Source organism: Hydra vulgaris, chromosome 12, assembly GCF_038396675.1.
Source record: "Hydra vulgaris chromosome 12, alternate assembly HydraT2T_AEP".
In the NCBI taxonomy this organism is placed as follows: domain Eukaryota; kingdom Metazoa; phylum Cnidaria; class Hydrozoa; order Anthoathecata; family Hydridae; genus Hydra; species Hydra vulgaris.
Genome location: NC_088931.1, coordinates 38,747,991 through 38,773,489, shown reverse-complemented (window position 1 = coordinate 38,773,489; position 25,499 = coordinate 38,747,991). Strand labels below are relative to the sequence as shown.

Genomic DNA, 25,499 nt, shown 5'->3' with positions numbered 1-25,499 from the left:
GGACATCTCTTAGTGGCTGTTTGTTTCTACAAAAAATTCAAATTCAAATCAAAAGTCGAATTCCATCAGGTTGAAATGTCATGTATAAGCAACTCCTTTTTTTTTGTCCAATTTCAATTTGTTTTTGTTCTAATTCTGCAGCACTTGCTGGTCTGTGTTTAAAATACCCCACCACCTTTCTGCATTTGGCAAGGGCATTGCCAAACGCACTGTTGTGCTGAGATACTGCGATAGAACACTAAAGACTATGTGACACAGGGGGCGTGTTCAAAAGGCAGATGTATGCAACCATATTTCTTGCACTATCTATGCTAAGTGTGCTGACTTTACTTGAAATGTCGCACTGGTGTGCAATATGAATAAAATGTTCTGTGCAGGTTTCAGCAAATTATCTTTTGTGATAGAATTATGTCCTTAGATATGCCAAGAAAGACTCAAAGTACTCTGATCATAAGAAAATTCCACTGCTTTGCCGTGTTTACAAATGGCTTTAATTCTATCAAGTCCTTGTTGTAGAGGTTCAAAATAATAATATCTCAAAATAATAATAATAGTTTAAGATTTTGGTACCTTTTTCCATTTCTTTATATACTTTCACTTACATCACAACTCTTCATCAAATTTATATATTTATTTCTTGTAGTCTGAACATAAACAATAACATAAATTCACACAAAAGTTTTGATTATATTATTTTTTATATATTATATATTTTGAATATATTAATACTAATATAAATTAATATAATAATAAACAATATTAAGCAAAAAATATATAATGAGAAAAGAAAACTTTTATAGACAGCTTTACAAAAGAAAAATTAAGTGAAGCTTGTTAATCTTAAAAAAACAACAACAAGCGACTGAAACTCATGACAAACTCATTGAAAAAACTAAAAAGTCGAAAATAAAATTTAGCATATATAAAATATTTGAAAAAAAATTTAATTTTTTACTGCAGTTCTGTAAATCTTTGTAAATCTTTTTGTAAAACTATTAAGATGAAATATTTCAAAATAAAAAGTTCTTTAACACGCAATAAATTAATTATCGTGGTTAATTAATGTATTAATGCGATATATATGTATATATATATATATATATATATATATATATATATATATATATATATATATATATATATATATATATATATATTTTGTATTCACTCTTCCAAAATTGTTTAAAATCATAATGAACAGATTCAGAGATTTGTTTACACAAAAAATTTAATCCTTTATTTGTATTGCGATTTGACATACATAAAAGAAATTCACACATATGCTTGATAAGATTAACTTTTTGGGACACTCTTAGACCAAGTTAAAAATTTTATTTGTACTCATTTATGATAGATTGATACTCAAATTAGACCCAAGACAAGCTAGACCCAAGAAATTTTTCTATAACTATTTAAACATACTTTTTAAAATCTGTCCAAATTCAGTGTCAATCTCCACCTTTAGAATATAACCCTTTGATAATTTTCTCTCCTTTGATACTGTCTTAACAAGTCCTTTGATATTTTTTCAATAAACCAATTTTCTGAAATCTTTAAAAAAATTGATTTCTTTTAAGTCAAAAAAATAGTTTAAAAAGCCCTTTTCTTCACTTAATTTTCCTCTTACATTACTTTCAAATAAGTCTCTTTCTTTCTAACTTCTAAATATGTTAAGAATTTCGAATGAAAAATCTTTTGCTCTGCTATTACCCTTACTACTGCATTTTTTAATTTGATCTACCATAAATTTTTTGCTTTAGCTTCTTATGGCAACTACTACTACAACTTTTACTGGAGTTGCTAGTTTGAAATTCATTTTTTGGTGGCTCTGCCACTACTGACGCTACTAGTAGGTGTCTCAAAAAGAATGTCTTGTTTTTATTTTTAACTGAAAAAAAACAACGCTTAAACATAATTTTTCTATTGTTATAATATAAAAAAATGTAAAATTTTTAAAATAGGTCAGTATACTTTAGCAACAATGTAATTCAGCTTGAACAAATTAAACTTCTTTTTAAAACGACAACTATATTTACTTTTTGAACTTTTCTTGTGAATAACTCACAAGAAAAGTTCGAAAAGTAAATAAAGTTGTAAATATAATATTTACAAGAAAAGCTTATTCAAATAAGCTATTCTCACTGCTTATTTTTCTTAAACTTTTGAATCTTTTGATGTCATTACATCATTTATAATAAATACTTTTTTTCCTTTACCACCAGACTATTTAGTTATTGAATTGTTTCGTATACACTTCCATAATTTTTTTAAAGTCAAAATAAAAATGTTGGGATTAGTGTTAACCATGATGCTGTTGTTTTTTTGTACATAACATTGAATTAAAATATATTTTTCTACAATAATACAACTATGATACTTACAAGTTTTAGCAAAAATTTATATTGGACAACAATCCTCCTTTTTATGGAGTCTTACAAAAACATAAATATCTTGAAAAGTAAAAGTCCTAAGTATACGATATACATTGTTGAAAGGCTTATAAAATTTTGAACAAATCTATTAAAGTTTTTTTTTCCCATAATGGTGTTAAAGTTCATGATGGTGAAAAAAAAAGCAATTTTTTATTGATTTCTATAAATATTTTTATACTAAAGTTGATCTAGAAATTTATTATGAAGTCTTATGTAAAAATTAAAGAAATAGAGTCTACGATATTGGCAATCAGAATTTCAAAATATTTTTATTGGTAATGTTATTCATTTAGCCTGACAGGTGGTTCATTGTTTTGGTATATTAGAAAAAAAGGAGGAAAATAATAATATAATAATAAAAAATACAAAAAAACAGTGAAAATTTTGTCATGCTTCTAAAATAAATACTTTAATTATTTTTAAAAAAATCTGAGTTGTGCCATATTACAAGACAGTTTTTTTGATGCAGTGCAGTGTAAGGCAACGTTGCACTAAGGTGCATCACAGTAGGAAAAAGTATTTTCTTCCTTTTTTATTGAGTGTAGCGCACTTTATAGTTTCATACCACCAACAGAAGAGTCCAAATCACTTTCATAATCATAGCTATTTAACACATAATTCAAGACTTTATCTAGAGGATTCTTACATTTTTTTTGCGAAGCCATTTGAGGAAAAACTTACAAACTTCAAATCTTAAGTATTGTATTTACAATGTATAAAATTACCCTTATTAGGAGATAATAGGAAGCATTGCTTATCCACCATCAAATAGACAGTAGAGTCAAGACAATCCAGTATTTATTATCCTAGACAGAAAAAAATGTAGTACAAGTTTACATCTATACCAACCTAATAGATGAAAAAGTGGCATGAGGCTGGGTAATAGAACATTTCTGCTTACCCCTAAAGTCTTTGCTTAAAGCATCTTTGACAAGATAGTAACTGGATGCAATTAATATCTGTCCAAGATTTTTTACGGAGACTTTTTTCCTTTCTTAACCAAGGGCCCTAAGACAAGAGAAATTTAATATAGAGTTAACTTCTTCATGTCTTCACCTAAAAAATCGAATCCTACAAGCAGCAGGGTGTTTACTGAATTACATGTTACTAGTAGCAGGGTGATCATGGTAATCTTGAACCTAACTTGAGTTTGACCTGAGCAAGGCCTTATTAAATTCAACTAAACCTTTCAATGTATGTTTTGCTTAATAAGTTTACAATTATCATTTTTATTTTTTACATTTATTTATGAGAGTTCATATATATATATATATATATATATATATATATATATATATATATATATATATATATATATATATATATATATATATATATATATACATATACATATATATATATATACATATATATATATATATATATATATATATATATATATATATATATATATATATATATATATATATATATATATATATATATATATATATATATATTAGCAGGTGTGTACTTTAGATCCTTGCTTTAAAAATTTTTTATAGTAAATGGTGTTGAGAAAAGTTAATATTACTTTTTATAACACTTCTCATTGAAGATTTTTTTTTCTAATCAGCAAGATTAATTTTCCAGAATAAAAGCATGTTAATATTCACACATATATAATAAAGTTTTAATATTTAAAAAAATTTGACTAGTTGCAGTGTTAGTTAGTGGACTGTGAATAAGTTTTAATCTTCTCTCAATTTTTATTTGATATTTGAAGACATATGGAACTGAGATATCAGGAGTTAAAGTTTTGAACACATATTGTTCTAGATATTTTTATATAGCAAAGATATGTTAATATTTATGGAGGGATATAGTAACCAAACACTTAAGATTGTGTATGTAATATTTAATTTCATGAAAAAAATGTGTTGTACATGTAAATCGTGTTATGGGTGAATTAATATGTAACATAACTCCTTCATCCACTGTGAAAATTGTATTTTAGCACATTTTTGTGCGGTGTCATTATGTTCATGTGAAAGAGCATTACTTAACACCTTTATTTGTGTAAAAAAAGTGAAATTTTGTATTTTTGCGACATAACGCCTTCATCCACTTATGTCTTCATTTCTTTCATGTATATTTAGTTTTCGTTGATTTAGTATGTAATTAAAGTAAATGATGGTTGAGTTAGTTGAACTTGATTAATTTATTTTTTACTTTGGGTGACTAAGTTTTTTTATGCCATTAGTTCTCTACAAAAATAATTTATACTAGTTTGTGCTATTAATACTAATTTGTGTAGATTATTAATACTAATTTGTGTATGTTATTTTAATGGTTAAAAACATTGGATTTATTTTTTTAGTAGTGGAACCTGTTGGAGATCAATCTATGGAAATATGTTGAATGGCACTGGTATTTTATTCTATTTCATTACATGTACTTTTAAGGTCTTTTTTGTACAAGTTTATTCTGTAGAATTAATTTTTTTGATTCTGTAGAATTAATTTTTGAAATGCTTGTTTAATTATATTAATTGTTATATCAATATATATATATATATATATATATATATATATATATATATATATATATATATATATATATATATATATAATATATACACACACACACACAGAGTATCGGACAAAACATGGTGGACAATCTCAAGTTTAGAGCAAAAGTTGATCAAAAACTAAAAAGAACTAGTAAAACAATTGTACATAATAATTTTTAAATAGTTTATTATGTTCTTAACAAAATTTAAAACGTTTGAATCATACTAAGAATCACAAAAAAAATTTGTAACACATTTTTCTCAACAAACTACATTTTCCCTTAGACAAAACAAGGTGGACAAATCAAAACGAAGTTTTTTTTATAAGATTTCATTGTCTTTATTCAATTTACCGTATTCTTTGTTTTCACTTTTATCATAACATTACTCTAAAATAATTAAATAGATTTTGGAACGCCTGGCCAATTTTTTTTTCAATTAAACTAAAAATAGATTTAACTTGTAATATATGGCATAAATTGCAACTTAAAATGGCTTACGACAAATTAGGAAGTGTTTTACGTGAAAATATTATTAAAGATTTTAAAAGCGGAAAACCTCAAGCTGAAATTTGTAGAAAATATAATATAGTTAAATCGACTGTAAGCGAAACTGTCAAATCATTTGGATCTCCTGACTGCTATAAAAAAAACCATTGGGGTGGATGTCCAAGAAAAACATCACAAAGACTAGATCGAATAATTGTTAAAGAGCTTTAAAAAGATCCATTTTTGTCATCCACAAAATTAACTGAAAAATTAGAACTACAAATCTCTAATCGCACTGTGCGACGAAGAGCTAAGGAAGCAAAATTGTTTTCTCAAATGCCTGCCAAGAAACCACTAATTTCTTTTAAAAATAGAAAGCTAAGACTTATGTTTGCCAAATCACACCAAAATTGGACTGTAGACCAGTGAAAAAACATACTTTTTAATGATGAATCAAAATATAACCTTTTTGGAAGCAACGGCAAGAAGCAAGAGACCAAAGAACACCAGATTCAATACTAAATATACCAAGAAGAGTGTTAAGCATGGAACGTCTGCTATGCTCGGGGCATGTTTCTCAGCACTAGGAACTTGTCCTATTCACAAATTCAATGGAATTATGGACCGCTTTGTTTACAAAGATATAATGGAAAATGTTATGTTACCACATGCTGAATGGGAGATGCCCCTAAAATGGATTTTCAACAGGACAATGATCCCAAACATACATCAAAAGTTGTTAAACAATGGTTCAAGGACAAGAATATCACCATAATGGAGTGGCCTGCACAAAGCCCTGGCATGTATCCCTTAGAAAATTTGTGGAAAATAATTGACAATAAGATTGAGCATGCAAATGTGAAGACCAGTGAGGAATTATTTAAACAAATCGACAAGGCCTGGCAAGAGATTGATATGAGAATTGTTGACTCATTAATTAAGTCTATGCCTCGAAGAATGAAAGCAGTAATTAAAAGTAAAGGAGGTCCTTCAAAATATTAAGTTAATTTTTGAATTTTTTTGAATTTTTAGTCAATTTTTTGAATGTCCACCTTGTTTTGTCCAAAGAAAAATGTAGTTTATTAGGGAAAATGTGTTTTAAAACTTTTTTAGTGATTTTTAGTATGATTCAAAAGTTTTAAGTTTTGTTAACTACATAAAAAATGTTCAATCATTTTACTGTTTTTTTTAGTTTTTGATCAACTTTTGTTCTAAATTTGAGTTTGTTCACCATGTTTTGTCCAATTCTGTATATATATATATATATATATATATATATATATATATATATATATATATATATATATATATATATATATATATATATATATATATATATATTTATATATATATATATAAATATATATATATATATTTACATATCAGGCCTTGTTAAGAAGCGTTACGCAGCTCGTAACGCTTCTTAACAATTTGCCTACGTGTTCAGCAGTTTTGCGTTACGCAAAAACTGAGAATCTTTTAGAATATTTTTATCTTTTGATATCGTTTATGTGACGTTTATTCTGAATAAATAAAGTCGTAAGTAAAAGCATTTAACCGCAATTGTAAACTAATAGATTTTTTGTTAAAGAAACAGTTTGTTTAATAATTTTTTTTATTGTTGATAAAAATTAGTTAAAAAAAATTAAGTGTTTTTAGTTTTATCTTAAGGAATCAAATAGATAAATTCCTTTTAAATGTAAAGATTTATTTTAATGTTAAATATTTTATTAATAAGATATTTTGTTTATTGTTAATTTAATAACATAAAGTTTTAATGACGTTCGTTTAATTTATGAAAATAAATTATGATCACGAATATGTTATCGGTAACTGATAAATAACAAAAAAAAAACTCTTTATTGTTTAAAAACATTATTAAAAAGAATTCACAAATTGAATAAGAAAAAATTTATTAACAGATAATAAAATAATAAAACAAAAACCATAAGTAAAATCATAAGAAAATAAAAAAATATTATTTTACGTTTCATGAAAAGAAAATTTTTTTAAAAATAAAATTTAGTTTATATTTGAAAAAAATAATAAAAATGATTTATTAAATAAGATTTAGATTTTATTTGTAACTTTTGTTCTAGTGAGAAAAAAAACTAACTGTTTGTATGATTTTTAACGCGTTAATAAAATAACTTTAATTACAATGCGGTACTTGAAAAGACCCAATATAACTTCTTACGATGCAAAATATATATGCTGAGTTGAGTTACTTAAAAATGCGTTACGCATCTATCTATATATATATGTGTATATATATATATATATGCATATATATATATATATGCATATATATATATATATATATATATATGTATGTATGTATATATGTATGTATGTATATATATATATATGTTTATATATATATGCATATATATATATACATATATATATATACATCTATTTATATATATATATATGTATGTATGTATGTATGTATGTAATTATGTATGTATGTATGTATGTATGTATATACATATGCATATATATATATATACATATATATATACATATATTTATATATATATATATATATAATATGTATGTATGTATGTATGTATATATATATATATATATATATATATATATATATATATATATATATATATATATATATATATATATATATATATATATATATATATATATATATATATATATCAGCATAAAAAATAATGACCGGTCAACAGTCCAACCTCCCAAAATGAATTCTTGTCGGTCATGGTTGACCAGTTAAAAAAAAAATCAGGTTTGACAAATAATCAGGATGTTATTTAAAAAGCGCATATGCTAAAATTTTATAAAATTATTTAAATTTTAAAAAAGCGTTTAAAATAGTTTTCTTGTTTATGATACGCTAACTTTATTTGCTAGCGGGTCGTTAAAGCGAAAATAAGTTAAAAGTTTTTTCTTTAATCCTTTTATTTTTCAATACTGCCCGGTTTTTATCTTTATTTTAAAAATGTTTCAATAAATTTTTTTTTTTCAATATAATTAAATAATTAAAAATTAAAAACTTAATAACAATTTATATCAATATAATTCAATTATTAAAAATTAATAATTAATTAATAATTTTAAATTATTAGTTCTGCTATTTATAATATATTTGAGTATATATTAAATTATTGTTGTTAAAACTTTTATCAAATATTTATTGCATGTTAATAGAAACCAGTAATTTTTTTGGTTTAACAACTCTGAACTCATTAATTTGCTTTGTTGACTAAAATATTGCTCGTAATGTACGCAACGTATATGTAACAATGTAAACTATAATCATTAAGATTTTTGCTTTACTTATTTAAATTAATTTTATTTTACCAATGGTTAAAATCCTTTTTTCTTGAATGATTGAAGTTCTTATTTTATTACAATTTTAATATAAAAATTTTAAATATTATTTTATTAACAATATAATAGTATAAATAAATTATGTATTTAACTATAAACAGTTTTTCTTTCGTCTGCACTTTGTCAATTTGTTTTATTTTTCTCTAAACCTGTTTATTTATTTTCTCGTAAATTTTGCTGAAAGTTGCAAATAAATGAATTCAAAAATGAATGCAAATAAATGAATGTGAAATGAATGCAAATAAATGAATACAAAAATATGCAATAATGCAAAATGAATGCAAACAAATGAATGCGAAAATTGCAAATAAATGAAATAAAAATTTCAAATAAATGGTTAAAAGATAAATTAAAAATTACTAATTGAGCGCTTGCGTTTTTTTTTTTTTTTATAACATGATTATTAAGAAAATTATTTTTAGCTCTGCAAATTCTTATATATATATATTTATTAAAAATCTTGTTTTATGTAAATTTTATAATTTTTATAGTGTTGCATTTAACAGATTGTTTAATGTTTTGAAATTTAATTTTTAAAATTTGTTTTATTAATCAAATTGTTTAATACTGAGGAGACAAATGTTTAAAACAATTTAAAGTATTAAATATTCAGTTAAATAGATCTGCAAACAAGAGTTAGTAATATTATTATTAACTAATTAAAATTAGCGGTTTTTGAAATGATTTTAATGAGCAAGAGATATAAAATGTGAGAAATTTTTTCTTTAACTTCATTTGATTCATTATTATTCAAAATTATTATATGTAATTAAGAACATAATCTCAACTGTACTTTTTTTTCATTTAATCTTTTCTATTATTTTTCGCGCAGCTTTTCCCACCATATGCGAAGTCATTACAATGAAATGAATTATTTTTAAATAAATTGAAAATTATCAATTGCCTGTTTGCACTTTTAAAAAAAGTATTGATTTTGTTTAAAATTGTTATTGTTAAAGTAGTTTTGTTCTTTACCCTTCAAGCATTAATTTATTTTTGTATTTATAAAGTTCAGTCAAGAAGAACTATTACTAAGATTTAAAAAAAAATTTGACCATCCAAAAAAACAATTGACCGTCAATTCCTTTTCAATTCCGGTCAAATTGACAGCTCGCCTTCAATTCCCTATTTTCCACGCTGATATATATATTTTCATATATACATATATTTACATATATATATATATATATATATATATATATATATATATATATATATATATATATATATATATATATATATATATATTATATATTTACACATATATTTATTATACAGCGGTGGTTAAAAATTAAAGACCACTCGTTTTTTAGTTGGTTTCTTAATTTTTAAATTAAAATTAAGAAGATTATAATTGACATATTAATTTTTTTTTTAATATCTTGTTAATTAAAAAATATGGATTAAAGTGGTATAATTTTTTTAATCTAATTCTAATTAAATAGCGTTTAACTTATTAAAAAACTGATGAGTACTTATAAATCTTCTTTGAATAAATTGGACAAAATTTAACGACCACTTTCAAATCTTTAATTTGCACTTATTAAAAATAATAATCCATTATTTTTTTTAACTGTCTTAATTTCCTCTTATGTTGGCTATAAAATAAAATGTCGAAACCTGAGTTTCAATTTCAAATAAACATTTATTTTTTGAATTGCAATAAGGATATAAAAATATTGCAAAAATGCGTGCAAATATCGAAGAAAAAGACAGATACCTGGCTCTTGTAATAAAAGAAGAAGGCTATAGCATCAGACAAATAGCAGAAAAGCTCGGAAGGTCTCACTCGTGCATTATTAACATAATTCAACGATACAAAGAGACCCGGTCAATTAATGATCGTCATAGGACTGGACGCAATAAAATTTCAAATGACCGTGATGTTCGCTCGTTAGTGAGATTAATGAAAGAAAACAGACAAGCATCATCTACAGACTTGTCTACGAAATGGACACTGTCAAATGGTCTGAAAGCAAGCCTTAGAACTGTGCGAAGGATCCCCCACAATTTAAATTATTTATGGCGTGCTGCTGCAAAAAAACCATGCTTAAATAAAAAACAAAAATTTGCCAGGAAAGAGTAATGCAAACTACATAAAAATTAGTCAACAGATCAGTGGAGCCGTGTGGTCTTTAGTGATGAAATGAACGTTGAGGTAGACAACAGAAAAGGTCACGTAATGATGCGTAGACTTCCAAGTGAATGGTTCGATGAATCATGCATTTTGAAACGAACAAAACAAGGCAGTGGTTCAATAGGCATTTGGGCCTGTATGAGTGCCTGTGGAGTTGGCGTTTTTCATTTATTCGATGGTAGACTCAACAAAGAAAGGTACATCGAAATTTTGGAAAACTCGCTTATTCCTAGCATTGATTTATGGCAGTTGCAAGATGGATTTATTTTCCAGCAAGATAATGCGCCGTGTCATAAAGCGCATGTTGTTAGCGACTGGTTCAATTCTAATACAATTCAAGTGCTTCCATGGCCTGCCAATAGTCCAGGCTTGAATCCAATAGAGAATTTATGGTCGTGGCTTGATCACAAGCTTGGTAAAGAACAACTTTACAATTTGGAAGATTTGAAATCTTCTATCTCTCATCATTTGAAAAATGTGCCTGATGAAGTAATCAAAACTTTAATGAATTCAATGCCAGAACGAGTACAAGAGTGCTTGAAAACAATTGGAGGAACGACACGTTTCTAAATTATTTTTTTATTTACCTTTTTCCAAAATAAAATTATACTCAGGTTAAAAATAAATTTTGAAAAAAAAAATGAGTGGTCTTTAATTTTTGGCCACCGCTGTATATTTAGTTAGTAGTAAAACTGCATGAATCTTATCCACAAGCTGAGACGTTGCAATGTTCAGCTATAGCAGCCCAGTACTTTTTTTTTTTTAAAATCAATATTTTCTCATTGTTTGTAAACCGTTCATCAAAACTTGCTTTAAGTTTGTTTAAGCTCTCGGCCTCTACAACAATATCCGGTAGTTTATTCCAAATTTTCACTCTTTGTTTGAGAAGAAATGTATTCTTTGAGCTAACCGATGCATAAAAGTCATTTATTTCGCGAGGGGTGAAACGATGCATCCTGATTTTATAATTGTGACCTCTAGTTGAGGAACATGGGCCATCTAATTCAACATTTAACTTAAAGGCTGGTTTTACATTAAGATTGACATACTCTAAATGGTTCAATATCTTGTATAAGTGAATCAAGTCTCCTCATTTTCTTCTAAGATTTAAAGTTGTTAGTCCAATTCTAACTAGCCGCTTTTTATAACAAAGCCTTCGATTTAAGTAAGGTATTTTCAGGGCCTTGTGTTGAACACATTCAAACATTGAAATTTCAGCTAGATTTGGCGGACTCCATGCTGGAGCCGCAAATTCAAGATGAGGTCGAACATAGGTTGTATACAAAATTTTCCACATATTACAATCTCTACTTTCAAAGGCATTTTTTAACAAACCTAGTATTTTTGAAGCTTTGTTAACACATACTTGTGGTTGATGTTTCCATTTCATATCCGGTTGTACAAAAATACCTATATCTCTCTCTATTACACTGTTTGAGAGGTCATAATTTATTCCATTTACTTATAATGTGTATGGATTAACAATACCTCGAAGAACATTTTGATTGCAAAATCTCATCACCTTACATTTTTTGCAATTAAGTTCTATACGCCAATCATTGCACCATTTCACAATATTGTCAAGGTCAGTTTGTATTTTTGAGTGTTTATCGAGGGAATCTTCTATGGCTATTAATTTGCTATCATCAGCATACATTTTAAATGTGTTTTGCACAACTTCTGACAAGTTGTTTATGAGTAGCTGAAATAAAATGGAACTCAGAACTGAATCCTAAGGAACGCCACTGGTAACAGATACCCATTCTGAAAATGTAATACCAATAGTAACTCTTTGTTTCCTATTTGTAAGGAACTTTTTAATCCAGTTATATATTTTTCCTGTTATACCATATGCTTCAATCTTTTTCAATAATCTTTTGTGTTCTACTTTATCAAAAGCTTTTGAGAAGTCAAGATATATTATGCATAACGGTTTACCCTTTGCAGCTTCATATGTTATGGTGTCAATTGTCTCAATCAAATTTGTTGTGCGTGATTTGTTTGGAACAAAATCAGTTTGCATTTCAGAAATAAGACTATTTAAAATTAAATGTTCCAGAAATATGCCCCGAATAAGCTTTTTGAACATTTTACAAATCACAGATGTCAAGGATATTGGTCTAAAGTTTTCTGGTTCAAGTTTTGATCCCCTTTATAAATAGATGATATATTTGCAATAGACCAATGGTAAGGGACACAACCAGTGTCTAAAATCAAATTGAAAATATAGATAATCGGATCAACAAAACCAACTGCAGCATGTTTTAAAACAAACAGACTAATTTCATCAAAACCCATCGCTTTTGACTCATCAATACCTTCTAACATTTTTAGTATTTTTTCATTGGTAATCATATCAGATAATATACTGTCATCACACTGATTTTCACTTCTTTACAAGAACTTGGGTATTGCTTGGTCATCATCTTTTACAAAGACTGACTTAAATTGCTTATTTAATGTATTTGAAATGTCTGATATTTCAGTTGTAATTTGTTCTTTTTTATTTTTCATGGCTCTAATTTGGGATTTAACATTTTGTTTTTTATTTACGTATGAGAATAAAAGTTTTGTCTTAGCTTTGCTCTTTTTACTAAATCCATTTCGTATTCTCGAGTTGATCTTTTAATTTGTTCGAGTTGATTTTTTAATTTCGCGATTCTTGACTTTGCAGATACACATTCGAATAAAATAGAGATTGTTTCATCTTTATTGCCTTTTTAACTTTTGCATCCAGCCATGGTTGGCTCTTCTTTTTTTTGTTATTAAAAATAGGAACAAACAATCGACAAGATTCATTAAAAATATGTTAAAATAGCTCATAGTACTTAGAGGCTGATTTATCATAAAATAGCTCAACCCAGTTGACTTGTTTCAAGTACTTAATCATTTGTGTAAATTTACCCTTTTTAAAGCAAAACTTATCACTTGTGAATACTATATTGTCACTAAAACTAGTAAAATATTACCAAGTGATGTAGTAATGGTATCTTCCCTTTTCAAAGTGACCTAACTGAAGACCACATTGAAGAAAATCTATGCAATTCAGATTGCAAGCTAAAACAAGGTCAAGGGTGTTAACTGCAGGAACAGAATTACTTTGTTTAAATGTTGGAAAGTTTACTATTTGGTATAAAGAACAATCATTTAAAACTTTATTAAATTCATGCTCAGTTGAGTTTTCATTTGAATGAATTATTGTACAATCATCTGTCCATTCTATTTATATATATATTATATATTTACATATATATTATATATTATATATATATATATATATATATATATATATATATATATATATATATATATATATATATATATATATATATATATATATATATATATATATATATATATATATATATATATATGTATGTATGTATATTTAAACATCTTTGCTTCCAACAAGGCTACAAGCAACCCCTAATTAGAGTTGGAAGTTACTGGAAGATGAAGGAAGTAAGTTCCAAAGAACTGATGTTCGAGGAAAAAAATAAGATAAATAAGAGTTTTTGGAGCACTTAGGAACAGTCACAAAAAAGGGATGAGACTTAAATGAATGATGAGTAACACGAGAATGAGTTTTAGTAAATGACACTAGAGGCGCTAGCTCTTTAGAGCAGTGCCCATTATAGAATTTGTAGAAAAGAGAAAGAGAAGCAACATAATGAGGTTGTGATAATGGTTAGCGGTTGGCTGCAAGAGCAGGTCCAACTATATTTACAATGCATTTTTGCACCTTGTTTAAAAGAGAAAGGGCATCATTAGAAGATCTGCCCCAGATATTGCAACAGTATTCCATACAAGGCTGGATTTGAGATTTATAGAGATAGAGAATAGAAATCTAAGTAAGAAAGTGTCAAGCTCGATAAAGAAATACAACCTTAGCAGATGCTAATTTTGCAACGGATTTGATATATGGTTTTCAAGAAAGATCGGAAGTAAGAGTTAATCCTAGAAGATAAAGGGTAGATGACTCATCAAGTACATTACCATTCATAAATATAGGAAGATCTAAATTATTGCGATATCTTTGTTTTGATTACCTAGATATATTTAGTAAGTTTGAATTCCCTTTACTTTTGTATTGAAAGAAGTTTTTATGTTTGTACTACCAATCTTTAAATGTTTTTAAATTACAAATAAATAATATCTAAGGACGGAATTTCCTGATATCCCCTTTGTGTTGTTAAAAAGTTTGTTGTAGTTATAGTTGTTTGTAACATCTGTTGATCGCTGTTGTAGACCCAATCAAGACTAACACAATTAAGTTAGTAGTAAGGTTATTATTATATAATCTAAAAAATAAAGGAGCACAGTATACATTATATATATTTAATAAAACAATATTGCAATAACACAATATCACAGTCTTCCACCCTTCCAATATATATATATATATATATATATATATATATATATATATATATATATATATATATATATATATATATATATATATATATATATATATATATATATATATATATATATATATAGTGAGGTGATAGTTTCAAGCAAAGTGACTGGTTCTACCAGTGAGTCTCCTTTAATCGGAGGTAATTTTTGTGTAGATCAGTACTACCTGATTCTACTAGCAAGTCAGGTAGATCAACACCAATAATAGTTCAGCGTTTGAAATCCATTAGTTTGTTGTGAGGACCAGAATTTGTTGAAGTGCATGGTAGTGATCAAATAAAGGATAGAGCTGCAGGGAGTACCAGTTCCCAGTCAGTTTTTTCTAGTTCAAAACTTTGTAAAGCTAAGTTTATTGTTTTCATGTTTGTGGAGTTTAGTCTTTCACATTGCCCATTCCCTTCTGGTCGATATAGTGTTGTTCGTGTCTTGCTTACACCATTTCCTATAAAAAAGTTTTTTAGTTTACTTCCTTCATGCTGAGTACCACGATCGGAGTGAATGCAGGCAGGGGTGCCAAAGAGAAAAAATATTTCTAAAAGATGTTTTCTTATTGTTTCAGAGGTGATTTGGGAGCAAGGGAATGCAAATGGGTATCTGGAATACTCATGAGCTCACAGCATACCTGACAGTCAGAAATTATGTCTCTAACTTCACCTATAGTGTAAGGTAAATTCCATGTCTTGCAGTAGTGGTTTAATCGTGTTACTCCTGAGTGGCAGTTTGAGAAGTAGCAGTTTGAGAAGCATCAGCTTCGATTTAAAATGGAATATTTTAGTAAAGTGTCGCTAGAGATCCAGTGGTTAGTCGGTCTTTTAGTTGTTTAGTAGCAGAGATAGCTTCATTTGAAAGTGGGATATTTTTGCTAATTGAGGCATGAGAATTAGTCAGAATGGTAGTTAGACTGGTGCAGTTAGGGATCTTATAAGTGTTACTAAATCAACATCTTAAAGGTGTTACTAAACAACATCTTATGATCATTTTAGGTAGAAACTTGGAATCGTGTTTCCATTTAGCATAGTATGCAAAGAAGCCTATCAAGCCGTTTAATGATTTATGATCCATCGTGTATTAAGATAATACAATAATTTTGGTGTAGACCCGATCAAGACTAGTACAAGTAAGTTAGTAGTAAGGTTATTATTATATTATCTAAAGTATAAGGGAACACAATATATATATATATATATATATATATATATATATATATATATATAAATATGATAATACAATATTGCAATAACATAATATCACAATCGCATAAAGTGTTAACTGTGTTACTAAACAACATCTTACAAGTGTTACTAAACAATATCTTATGATCACTTTAGGTAGAAACTTGAAGTCGTGTTTCTGTAATACAAAATACTCTACCATCCAAAATTATTTGAATGGTCATATAAGATATCAAAGTTTTATTTAATTTGGGAGAAAAACTGAAGGCAAAATCTACCTGAATTATATGTCATTTTTCTATTGATTGAGTTTGCCTAAAAAAGTTAGTATATAGTTGCATTAGGTTATTTTATAAATCACTTGTCTATTTAATCCCCTAGTAACAATAGCCGCTATAGATATTCTTGGCATTCTACATAAAGATTTATCCCATTTGTCAAAGACAATTTATGCCACTCTTTAAGAAGTTTTTTCCACATTTTTTGCATCATTAGCCATTATTTGACATTACTTTTTATTTATTCCATAAAAGTCCTATAGGAGAGAGGTCTGGTGATCGGGGAAGCCAAATCGTTCTATTCAGTATTTAATAGTTCTCAAACTCAGTCAAATTATACAATATTCTAAAGAATATGTTTTGAATTTAAGCTTTGTTTAAGGGTTTAAGGGTTGTTTTCTTCTAAAAAAATAAATAGCTTCCCATTAGTCAAACTTTCAAAAAGAATGACTTTTTAAAAATGTCCGAATAAACTACTTTTGTCATTATTTCTTCTATTTTTACTATGTTACCTGTAGCATTTTGACCAAAACAGCCCAACGCTAGATCTACCATGTTTCACAGTCAATAATACACACTGCTCTATGATACGCTCAACATGTTTTCTTTGGACAAACAATCATCTCTTCAAAACAGATTCAAATCTTCAACATGTTTGTCCATGTTTGCAGTCATTGATGATCCATTTTTTTGTAGTTTTCCCCACTTTGGCATTTTTATTATTTTTGTGATTTTTATCAAAACATTTTAATCAAAATACTTTTATGTTTATTTAATTAACTAATAGTGCAAAAAAAAAGAAAAAAAATTATTAAGTTAAAGCATTTTTAATGTTGTTCAAATAAATATGGGCGGTAGTGTATACATAATTTGCTCCACTCTGTATTGAGCACTCTTTACCAGTATTTAAACATTATTTAGTTTAACAGAGAGTTAAACCAAGTAATGTTTCGCAATCTTTCAATTATTTTTAGTTAACTTAGCACATGTTCAAAGATTGCTAGTATAAGCATAAAAATTGTCTCTACAAAAAACATATTAGTCATCTTCAACTTTAAAGCTATTTAAGTTAAAACTGTATATAATAATGTTTGTATATAATTTTTTGTTGCTATGGTTGTTTTGTAATGTCTGATGATTGGATAAACTGTGAAACTGAGTTTTGTGTCAAATAAATTCAATTCTAATTATTTAATCAGTCTAATGATTAAGTAATTACATATTTAAAATTGGATATTATTATTACTATAATTGTTATTATTATTATTGTTATTAGTAAATATTTATATATATATAAATATATATATATATATATATATATATATATATATATATATATATATATATATATATATATATATATATATATATATATATATATATATAATTTAAATAAAAATATTATTGCAACTTTATAATTGAACTTGAAGTTTCATTATAAAGTTGTATTTTTTTATTTAAACTAATTTGATATAATTTAATAAATATATTTAAATATATATAAATTATTCAGAAGATTAATAGTTGAATAATAAATGTTTTGTGCAATAGCTAAAATTGAATTTTGCATGTAAAGTGATTTTTATGACTTTTTTGTTTTTGGCGTTGTTATTGTTTTGTTTTATTTATAAATGTATTTTTATTGTCTAGTTTTACTTTAGATGGAACTCGTTATAAACCTTTTTTTGAAAGAAATCAAAGATTGTATATGTTTATGCCAGATGCTTTTAGGTTTACAATATTTGTTATATTTTGCTTTTATATATTTTAATGAATGGTATTTTTAATATGATTTTTTGTATAAGTTAAGGTTTTAAAAAATAAATATTTATAATAATTCTTTTTTTTTTGTAAATTAATTATAGATCAATATACTTGAATTATGAAAAAGATATGGAGTTAAATGGCATCCAACTTTACAGTCACACAACATCGTTTGATCTATTAGGAAATGTGAGCATCAGTCCATGGAATCAAGATTTTTGTACTGATCAGTGCTATGAGACAGGAGTTTTACATGTCGGAGGCTGTGCTGAATCATTAAGTAATTTTATTTTTAAAGTACATATCAGTATCTCTTGGGTCTTTTATTTTGTTTATGTTGTTACTTCAGCTGCAGCAATATCAATCATCAGCAAAGGAAAGCTTTGTGTTGCTTTCCTTTATCAATATTTTTTTTGTTATGTATAAATACTTGACAAGCTTTCTGACAGATTTCTGGTCAGCTCAGATTGCTGCTATAAAATTAATTGCATAAATAACGACCACAATTAATTGCACACAATAACGACCTGCTGCCCTAAAGTCGTTGCTTTAGCATTAACTTAAAAATTGACCCATGATGAACTTCTCTTGGCTATGCCTTGATGACTTCTCATGGTTATGAAACAGAAATTTTGACAAAGCAAATGATGATACAAAAACCATGATGAACCTGGAAATGCATTTTTCTCCCATGAGATCCCCGAATATAAGCTTGAAGTGTTTAACACAGCACTTTTAGATTTTTTTCAACAAATTTAATTAAAAGTTATGGCATTGTGAAAATTTTTACTTTAAGATTCTTATTCCTCTGGTTAATCTAAGCAATTAAAAATAAAAGCATAATTTGATGAATTCATCTGAAGATATTTGTTGAAGCAACTTTAGAAAAGAAGTTTTTAAAAGTTGCTAAGTTGGAAAATTAAAACTTGCAACATTTGGAGCTTCAATTAAATTTTTAAGGTGTGTTTATGTTCTAAAAATTAGTTGGTAAAACAATGCTTGAAAGATTTTATAGACTTTTGCCAAATAGTTGTTCAGTAAAATTATAAGAAACATTTCTTTTGTACATGCTTATTGGCTGTAAGATTATTTTCAATGTAATAACTGCTCTCATAGAATGAAGGCATAATGTCTTAAGTGTGCTGTAAATGCTGTTACCTTGTTTTCATAAAAATAAAGATTTAATTGTTGTTATATTTATCTAACATTTGTTATGTTTATATTTGATTATCTTTATGTGGCTGGATAGCTCAGTTGGTTAGAGTTTCAAACGAATTGTTAAAACACAGACTGCTGTGCGATAAGAGTTCAAATCCAGTTAACTGCCAGCTTGATGCTTGAGTAGTACTTTAATACGCAAAAATTTGCTGAAAATACTAATTTATTACACTTTAAACAGTCATAAAAGTATAAACAAATTTGGTAACTTTGACTCTAAAAATCTTTGTTACTGGCTAAAATGGTAATAAAATATTGCTTAATATAATAATAAAATTTTTCCTGAAATTGTATATATGTATAATGTACTTAATATATATATATATATATATATATATATATATATATATATATATATACAAATATATATATACATATATATATATATATATATATATATATATATATATATATATATATATATATATATATAGTTCTATAGTTTGTTGGCTTTAGGAAGAGCGGAAGGAAAAAAGTGATTCTTACGCCAACACATACGTCACTTTTAATTACTTTTGACTTTCGTCCAACATTTCCGTGTTGGACGAAAGTAAAAACCATTAATTCAATTACAAATTAATCGTTTTTTAAAAAAACCACAAAAACGCAAATTTAATTGACCAGAATTTTTTTAAAACATTCTGAATGTTTTTATAACATTTTGAATGTTTTTAACAATATAAACAATGTTTTTATTTTTATTTTTTTTAATAAAATGTTTTTATTTTTATTTTTTTTAATAAAATGTTTTTATTTTTATTTTTTTTACTGTAAATCATGCGCGGAGTGTTGCTACATCGACTATCTTATAGCCTGACTCGCAAGGGAGTGCTGCTACATCGACTGACAAATAGCCTGACTCGCAAGGGAGTGCTGCTTCATCGACTGACAAATAGCCTGACCCGCAAGGGAGTGCTGCTACATCGACTGAGGGTTTGGTTGGGGCAGGCAGTCTATCATTATTTAAAAAAAAAAATTCCGGTCTTGCATTTTAATTTTTACTTTTTGTCAACAAAATATCGAAAAAACTTTCGGACAACATCTAAGGGTTCTATATATACATATATATATAATTATATGTGTATATATATATATATATATATATATGTATATACAAAGTATATACATAAATATATATACATATATACTACTGTGATCAAAAAGTAAGGTGAATTTTTTTATAAAATGAAAAATCTTTATTTATTCTTCCAAATCTGTATCGTCCCCCACAAAATAATCCCCCCCCCCCCGGCCCCAACGCACTTTTGCCAACGTTTTTTCCAGTCTTCGAAGCATGCCGAAAAGTCCTCGGTAGGAATAGCCTTCAATGCGCGTGCCGATTCACGTCGGATCTCTTCAATGGACTCAAAACGATTTCCCCGGAGTGGTCTCTTGAGCTTTGAGAACAGCCAGAAGTCACACGGTGCTAAGTCGGGCGAATACGGTGGTTGTGGAGCAACATGGGTAGAGTTTTTGGCGAAAAACTCACGAAGAACCAGTGCTGTGTGGGAAGGCGCATTATCGTGGTGCAAAATCCAAGAGTTATTGGCCCATAATTCCGGTCTCTTTTTGCGAATAGCTTCACGCAAACGTCACATAACGCTTAAATAATATTCCTTGTTGACAGTTTGGCCAGTTGGAAGGAATTCGTAGTGCACGACACCACAATAATCAAAGAAAACAGTCAACATGACCTTGATTTTTGAGCGACTTTGATGTGGTTGCTTCGGTCTCGGCTCGCCTTTTTCACGGTATTCACTCGATTGGTCGGTTGTTTCAGGGTCGTATGCGTAGACCCAAGTCTCATCGCCAGTAATAATTTGTTTGTAGACGTCTTGATAGTCAGAAAACATTGCTTCACACGTTTTAACGCGACGCTCTTTTTCAAAGAAATTGAGAAATTTCGGCACCAAACGTGATTTGAGTCTTCTGAGGCCCAAATGATCCTTCAAAATCGCTTGCACCGACCCAAATGATATTCCAACCATGTCAACAAGGTCTCGAATGGTTAACCGACAATTTGCAAGCACCAATTCTTTGATTTTGTTGATGTGGCGATCATCAATCGAAGTCGATGGTCGTCCGGAGCGTTCCAAGTCATCAACACGTTCTCGGCCTTCTTTGAAGTCTTTGTACCACTTGTAAACATTTTTTTGAGACATAGTCTCTTTACCGAAGACCTTTTGCAATATTCGATACGTTTTAGCAGCAGAAATATCATTCCGCAAACAAAATTTAATAGCACTTCTTTGCTCAACAAAATTAGACATCGTGAAAATCGCCGAATGCACTTTTGGTACTTCAGAAACAAGCGTAAACAAAAAAGAATATATATGAGTTTGACATGTAATTTGGCGCAAATGTTAATGACATTCCTACCAACTTAAAAATAAAAAAGATTGGACGATTCGAATAAGGCCGGAAGTTTAAATTAAAAATTCACCTTACTTTTTGATCACAGTAGTATATATATATATATATATATATATATATATATATATATATATATATATATATATATATATATATATATATATATATATATATATATATATATATACATATATACATATATACATATATACATATATACATATATACATATATACATATATACATATATACATATATACATATATACATATATACATATATACATATATACATATATACATATATACATATATACATATATATATATATATATATATATATATATATATATATATATATATATATATATATATATATATATATATATATATATATATATATATATGTATATTTTAATTGCATTGCATACCATATTAATTGAACTGTCCATTTAATTTGTAAATTAAATGGACAGTTAAAAATTTACAAAACGTTTGTTTTGTAAATTTTTAATTGAATTTTTTTTATCTTCCAAACAATGTACGTTATGCCCCATTTATCTGTGGGATTCCCACATTTATGTCAAGCACGTTCATAAATATGATAGATGCATTATGCTTATTATTACCTATTATTTCATACACCACTGTATGTATATTTATATACTTAGGTTGTTAGAAAAGTTTAAAGAACTTGACCTATAAAGTAAAAATAAGTCAGGAAATAATTCAATATATATATTTACGTATATATATATTTACGTGTATATATATATATATATATATATATATATATATATATATATATATATATATATATATATATATATATATATAATCTTAAACTGTATTTAATTATGAACATTTTTAGTACTTGTTGAAATAATTTGAATGTGTATTAAAAAAATTATTTGAATTTTATTAAGCATGTTTGAAAAGAAATTTAAAATGGAAAAATTTGAATATTGAACATATATTAAAACCTGTGCTTTTCTCCGAATTTCAGCACAAGCCATTACTAATGAATTGGTTTTAGTTTATGATGACCAAGCACAAAAATATAGTACAGTTGCCAAATAAGCTTCTTTATTTAAAAATGGTAGAGAGAGTCTCTAAGATGATCCTTGCTCAGGGCACCCTCTTACCACATATACAGTTGAGAATATCGAACGTGTGCGAGTCATAATTAAAGAAAATCCTCATACAACACATGATGTAATTGAAGCCTTGACATCGATTAATCATTTTACTATCATCGAAATCATAACGCTCTTAAAAAAAGAAAACTACCATCACGTTGACATCATGTTGGATACCTCACGAGTTGAATAGAGAATAGAGTTGAGGCATGTAAGGGAAATTTATGTTGAAAAGGGAGACACCATTACTAGTCAATATTATATAAGAAATTGTTTGAAACTTTTTATATGTGAAATAAATAAGGTAAGACCTAAAACAGGCACTCAAAATTTTAAATTTCTCCATGATAACACTCGACCCCATGTAAGTCAAACTCTCACAAGTTGTCTTAGCCAAGTTGGCATCACAATAATTCGCCACCTCCCATACTCACCAAACTTAATTCCATCTGATTATTGGCTATTCAACTTGATAAAATAAAAATCTTGATGGTGATAGTGACATCAAATTCCAAAGAACTGATGTTTGAGGAAAAAACCCAGATGAATAAGAACTTTTGGAGCACTTTGGAACAGTCACAGTAAAAGGATGAGACTTAATTGAATGATAACGAGAATGAATTTTAGTAGATGGCACAAGAGATGTTAGCTCTTTAGAGCTGCGCCCATTATAGAGATTAAGAATAAAATCCAGAATAAGAAAGTGGTGAGCATGATAAAAAGATGCAACCTTAGCAGATGATAATTTTACGATGGATTTGATATATGGTTTCCAAGAAAGATCAGAAGTAAAATTTAATCCTAGAAAACGAAGTTTAGATTACTCATCAAGTACACTACTGTTCATGAATATTTAAATTATTGTGATAACTATTAGCTGAAAAAAATTGAGTTTTATCTAACTTAAGGTTCACCAGCCACTGGGAGCCCCATGCTGTAGCAGAAGTGAGATCCTTTTCAAGCTTAAATGTCCTTTCCATGCAATCAAAGAGTGTTGGTTTCTTATCAAGACAAGAATAAATGGTAGTATCATCAGCAAGTAATGCTACCTTAGATGTGAGAATTTCTGGGAGATCGTTATCGTAAATTACAAAAAATATTGGGCCAAGGATAGAACCTTGAGGAACCCTTAATGTTGCAGGAAATGAAGAAGAGTCCATCAAGGGCAACTATCATACTACCGTTGGTAAGGAAGGATTCAATAGTCTTAAAGATGTTACCTGATACACCTAAAGAAGAGAGTTTATGGAGATGACCAGCATGCCAAACTTTATTCCAAGAGCGATAATCCTAACAAAATCCATATTGATGATCAGAAAGTAGGTTATTGGATTCAAGATGAGAGACTAAGTGTTTCTTAATTAAAGACTCAAAAACCTTGCTTATGATATTAAAAAGACTAATGGTAAGGTAGTTAGACAAGTCAAATCGCTCTCCAGAATTTTTGAAAATAAGAATAACAGATGTTGATTTCTAGCAGGCTGGAAAGCAACATCTGTTATTCCTATTTACAGGCAAGACTCTGATAAGCACTTTTTAAATAATTTTGAAAGTATAGACGACAGCTCCAGAAAACACTTCTGCAAAACTATAACGAATATGTTGTCTAGTCACAACCTGTAGAAGAGTCTAAGCAGGAGATCATAATTGATACAGAAGCTGGTGTGATACAAATGTCAAGCAATGGATCACCTGTTTGTTTGAGTTTGAGTTAATGTAGCAATCGTTTTTTTATTATTCTTATATTCAACTTTTTCTAGCAAATTTAAGTGCACATTTTAAAAGTTAAAGCACATTAATTTTTTATTTTTTTTTTTACATTATGTACATATTTACAAGTTACACATATATATTGAGTTAATATCATATGCAATCGTTTATTATATAGGTGCTCCAATTTTTATGTCATGGCCCCATTTTTATCAAGGTGATGAAACGCTATATAAAAATGTTGATGGGTTGAGTCCAAATAAAGAAAAACATGGAATTTTTATTAATGTAGAACCGGTATAAAGCTTTGTCTTAATTGAATATTTTGCAATAAAAGTGATTTTGTTTTACAATGGGTTGCATAAATATAGTCACTACTTTGTATGAAATTTTTGTTTTTTTCACAATTATTTTTTAATCCAACTAATTAATACAATTAAAAGTGTATTAAATGTCTTAATTAATTGATTCTCTATCGAATGGTAT

The 25,499-nt window shown here is 27.3% G+C and overlaps 1 protein-coding gene across 1 annotated transcript in view; it reads left to right on the top strand.

Moving 5' to 3' along the window:
* The window catches only part of LOC136088710 (platelet glycoprotein 4-like), a 64,392-nt gene that overhangs the window by 27,841 nt on the left and 11,052 nt on the right, over positions 1–25,499 (top strand). Inside the window, exons 6-9 of the mRNA XM_065813162.1 lie at positions 4,753–4,802; positions 18,472–18,541; positions 18,676–18,854; positions 25,192–25,310. Of these exons, the coding sequence (XP_065669234.1) occupies positions 4,753–4,802; positions 18,472–18,541; positions 18,676–18,854; positions 25,192–25,310 (418 nt within the window). The remainder of the gene's footprint in view (positions 1–4,752; positions 4,803–18,471; positions 18,542–18,675; positions 18,855–25,191; positions 25,311–25,499) is intronic.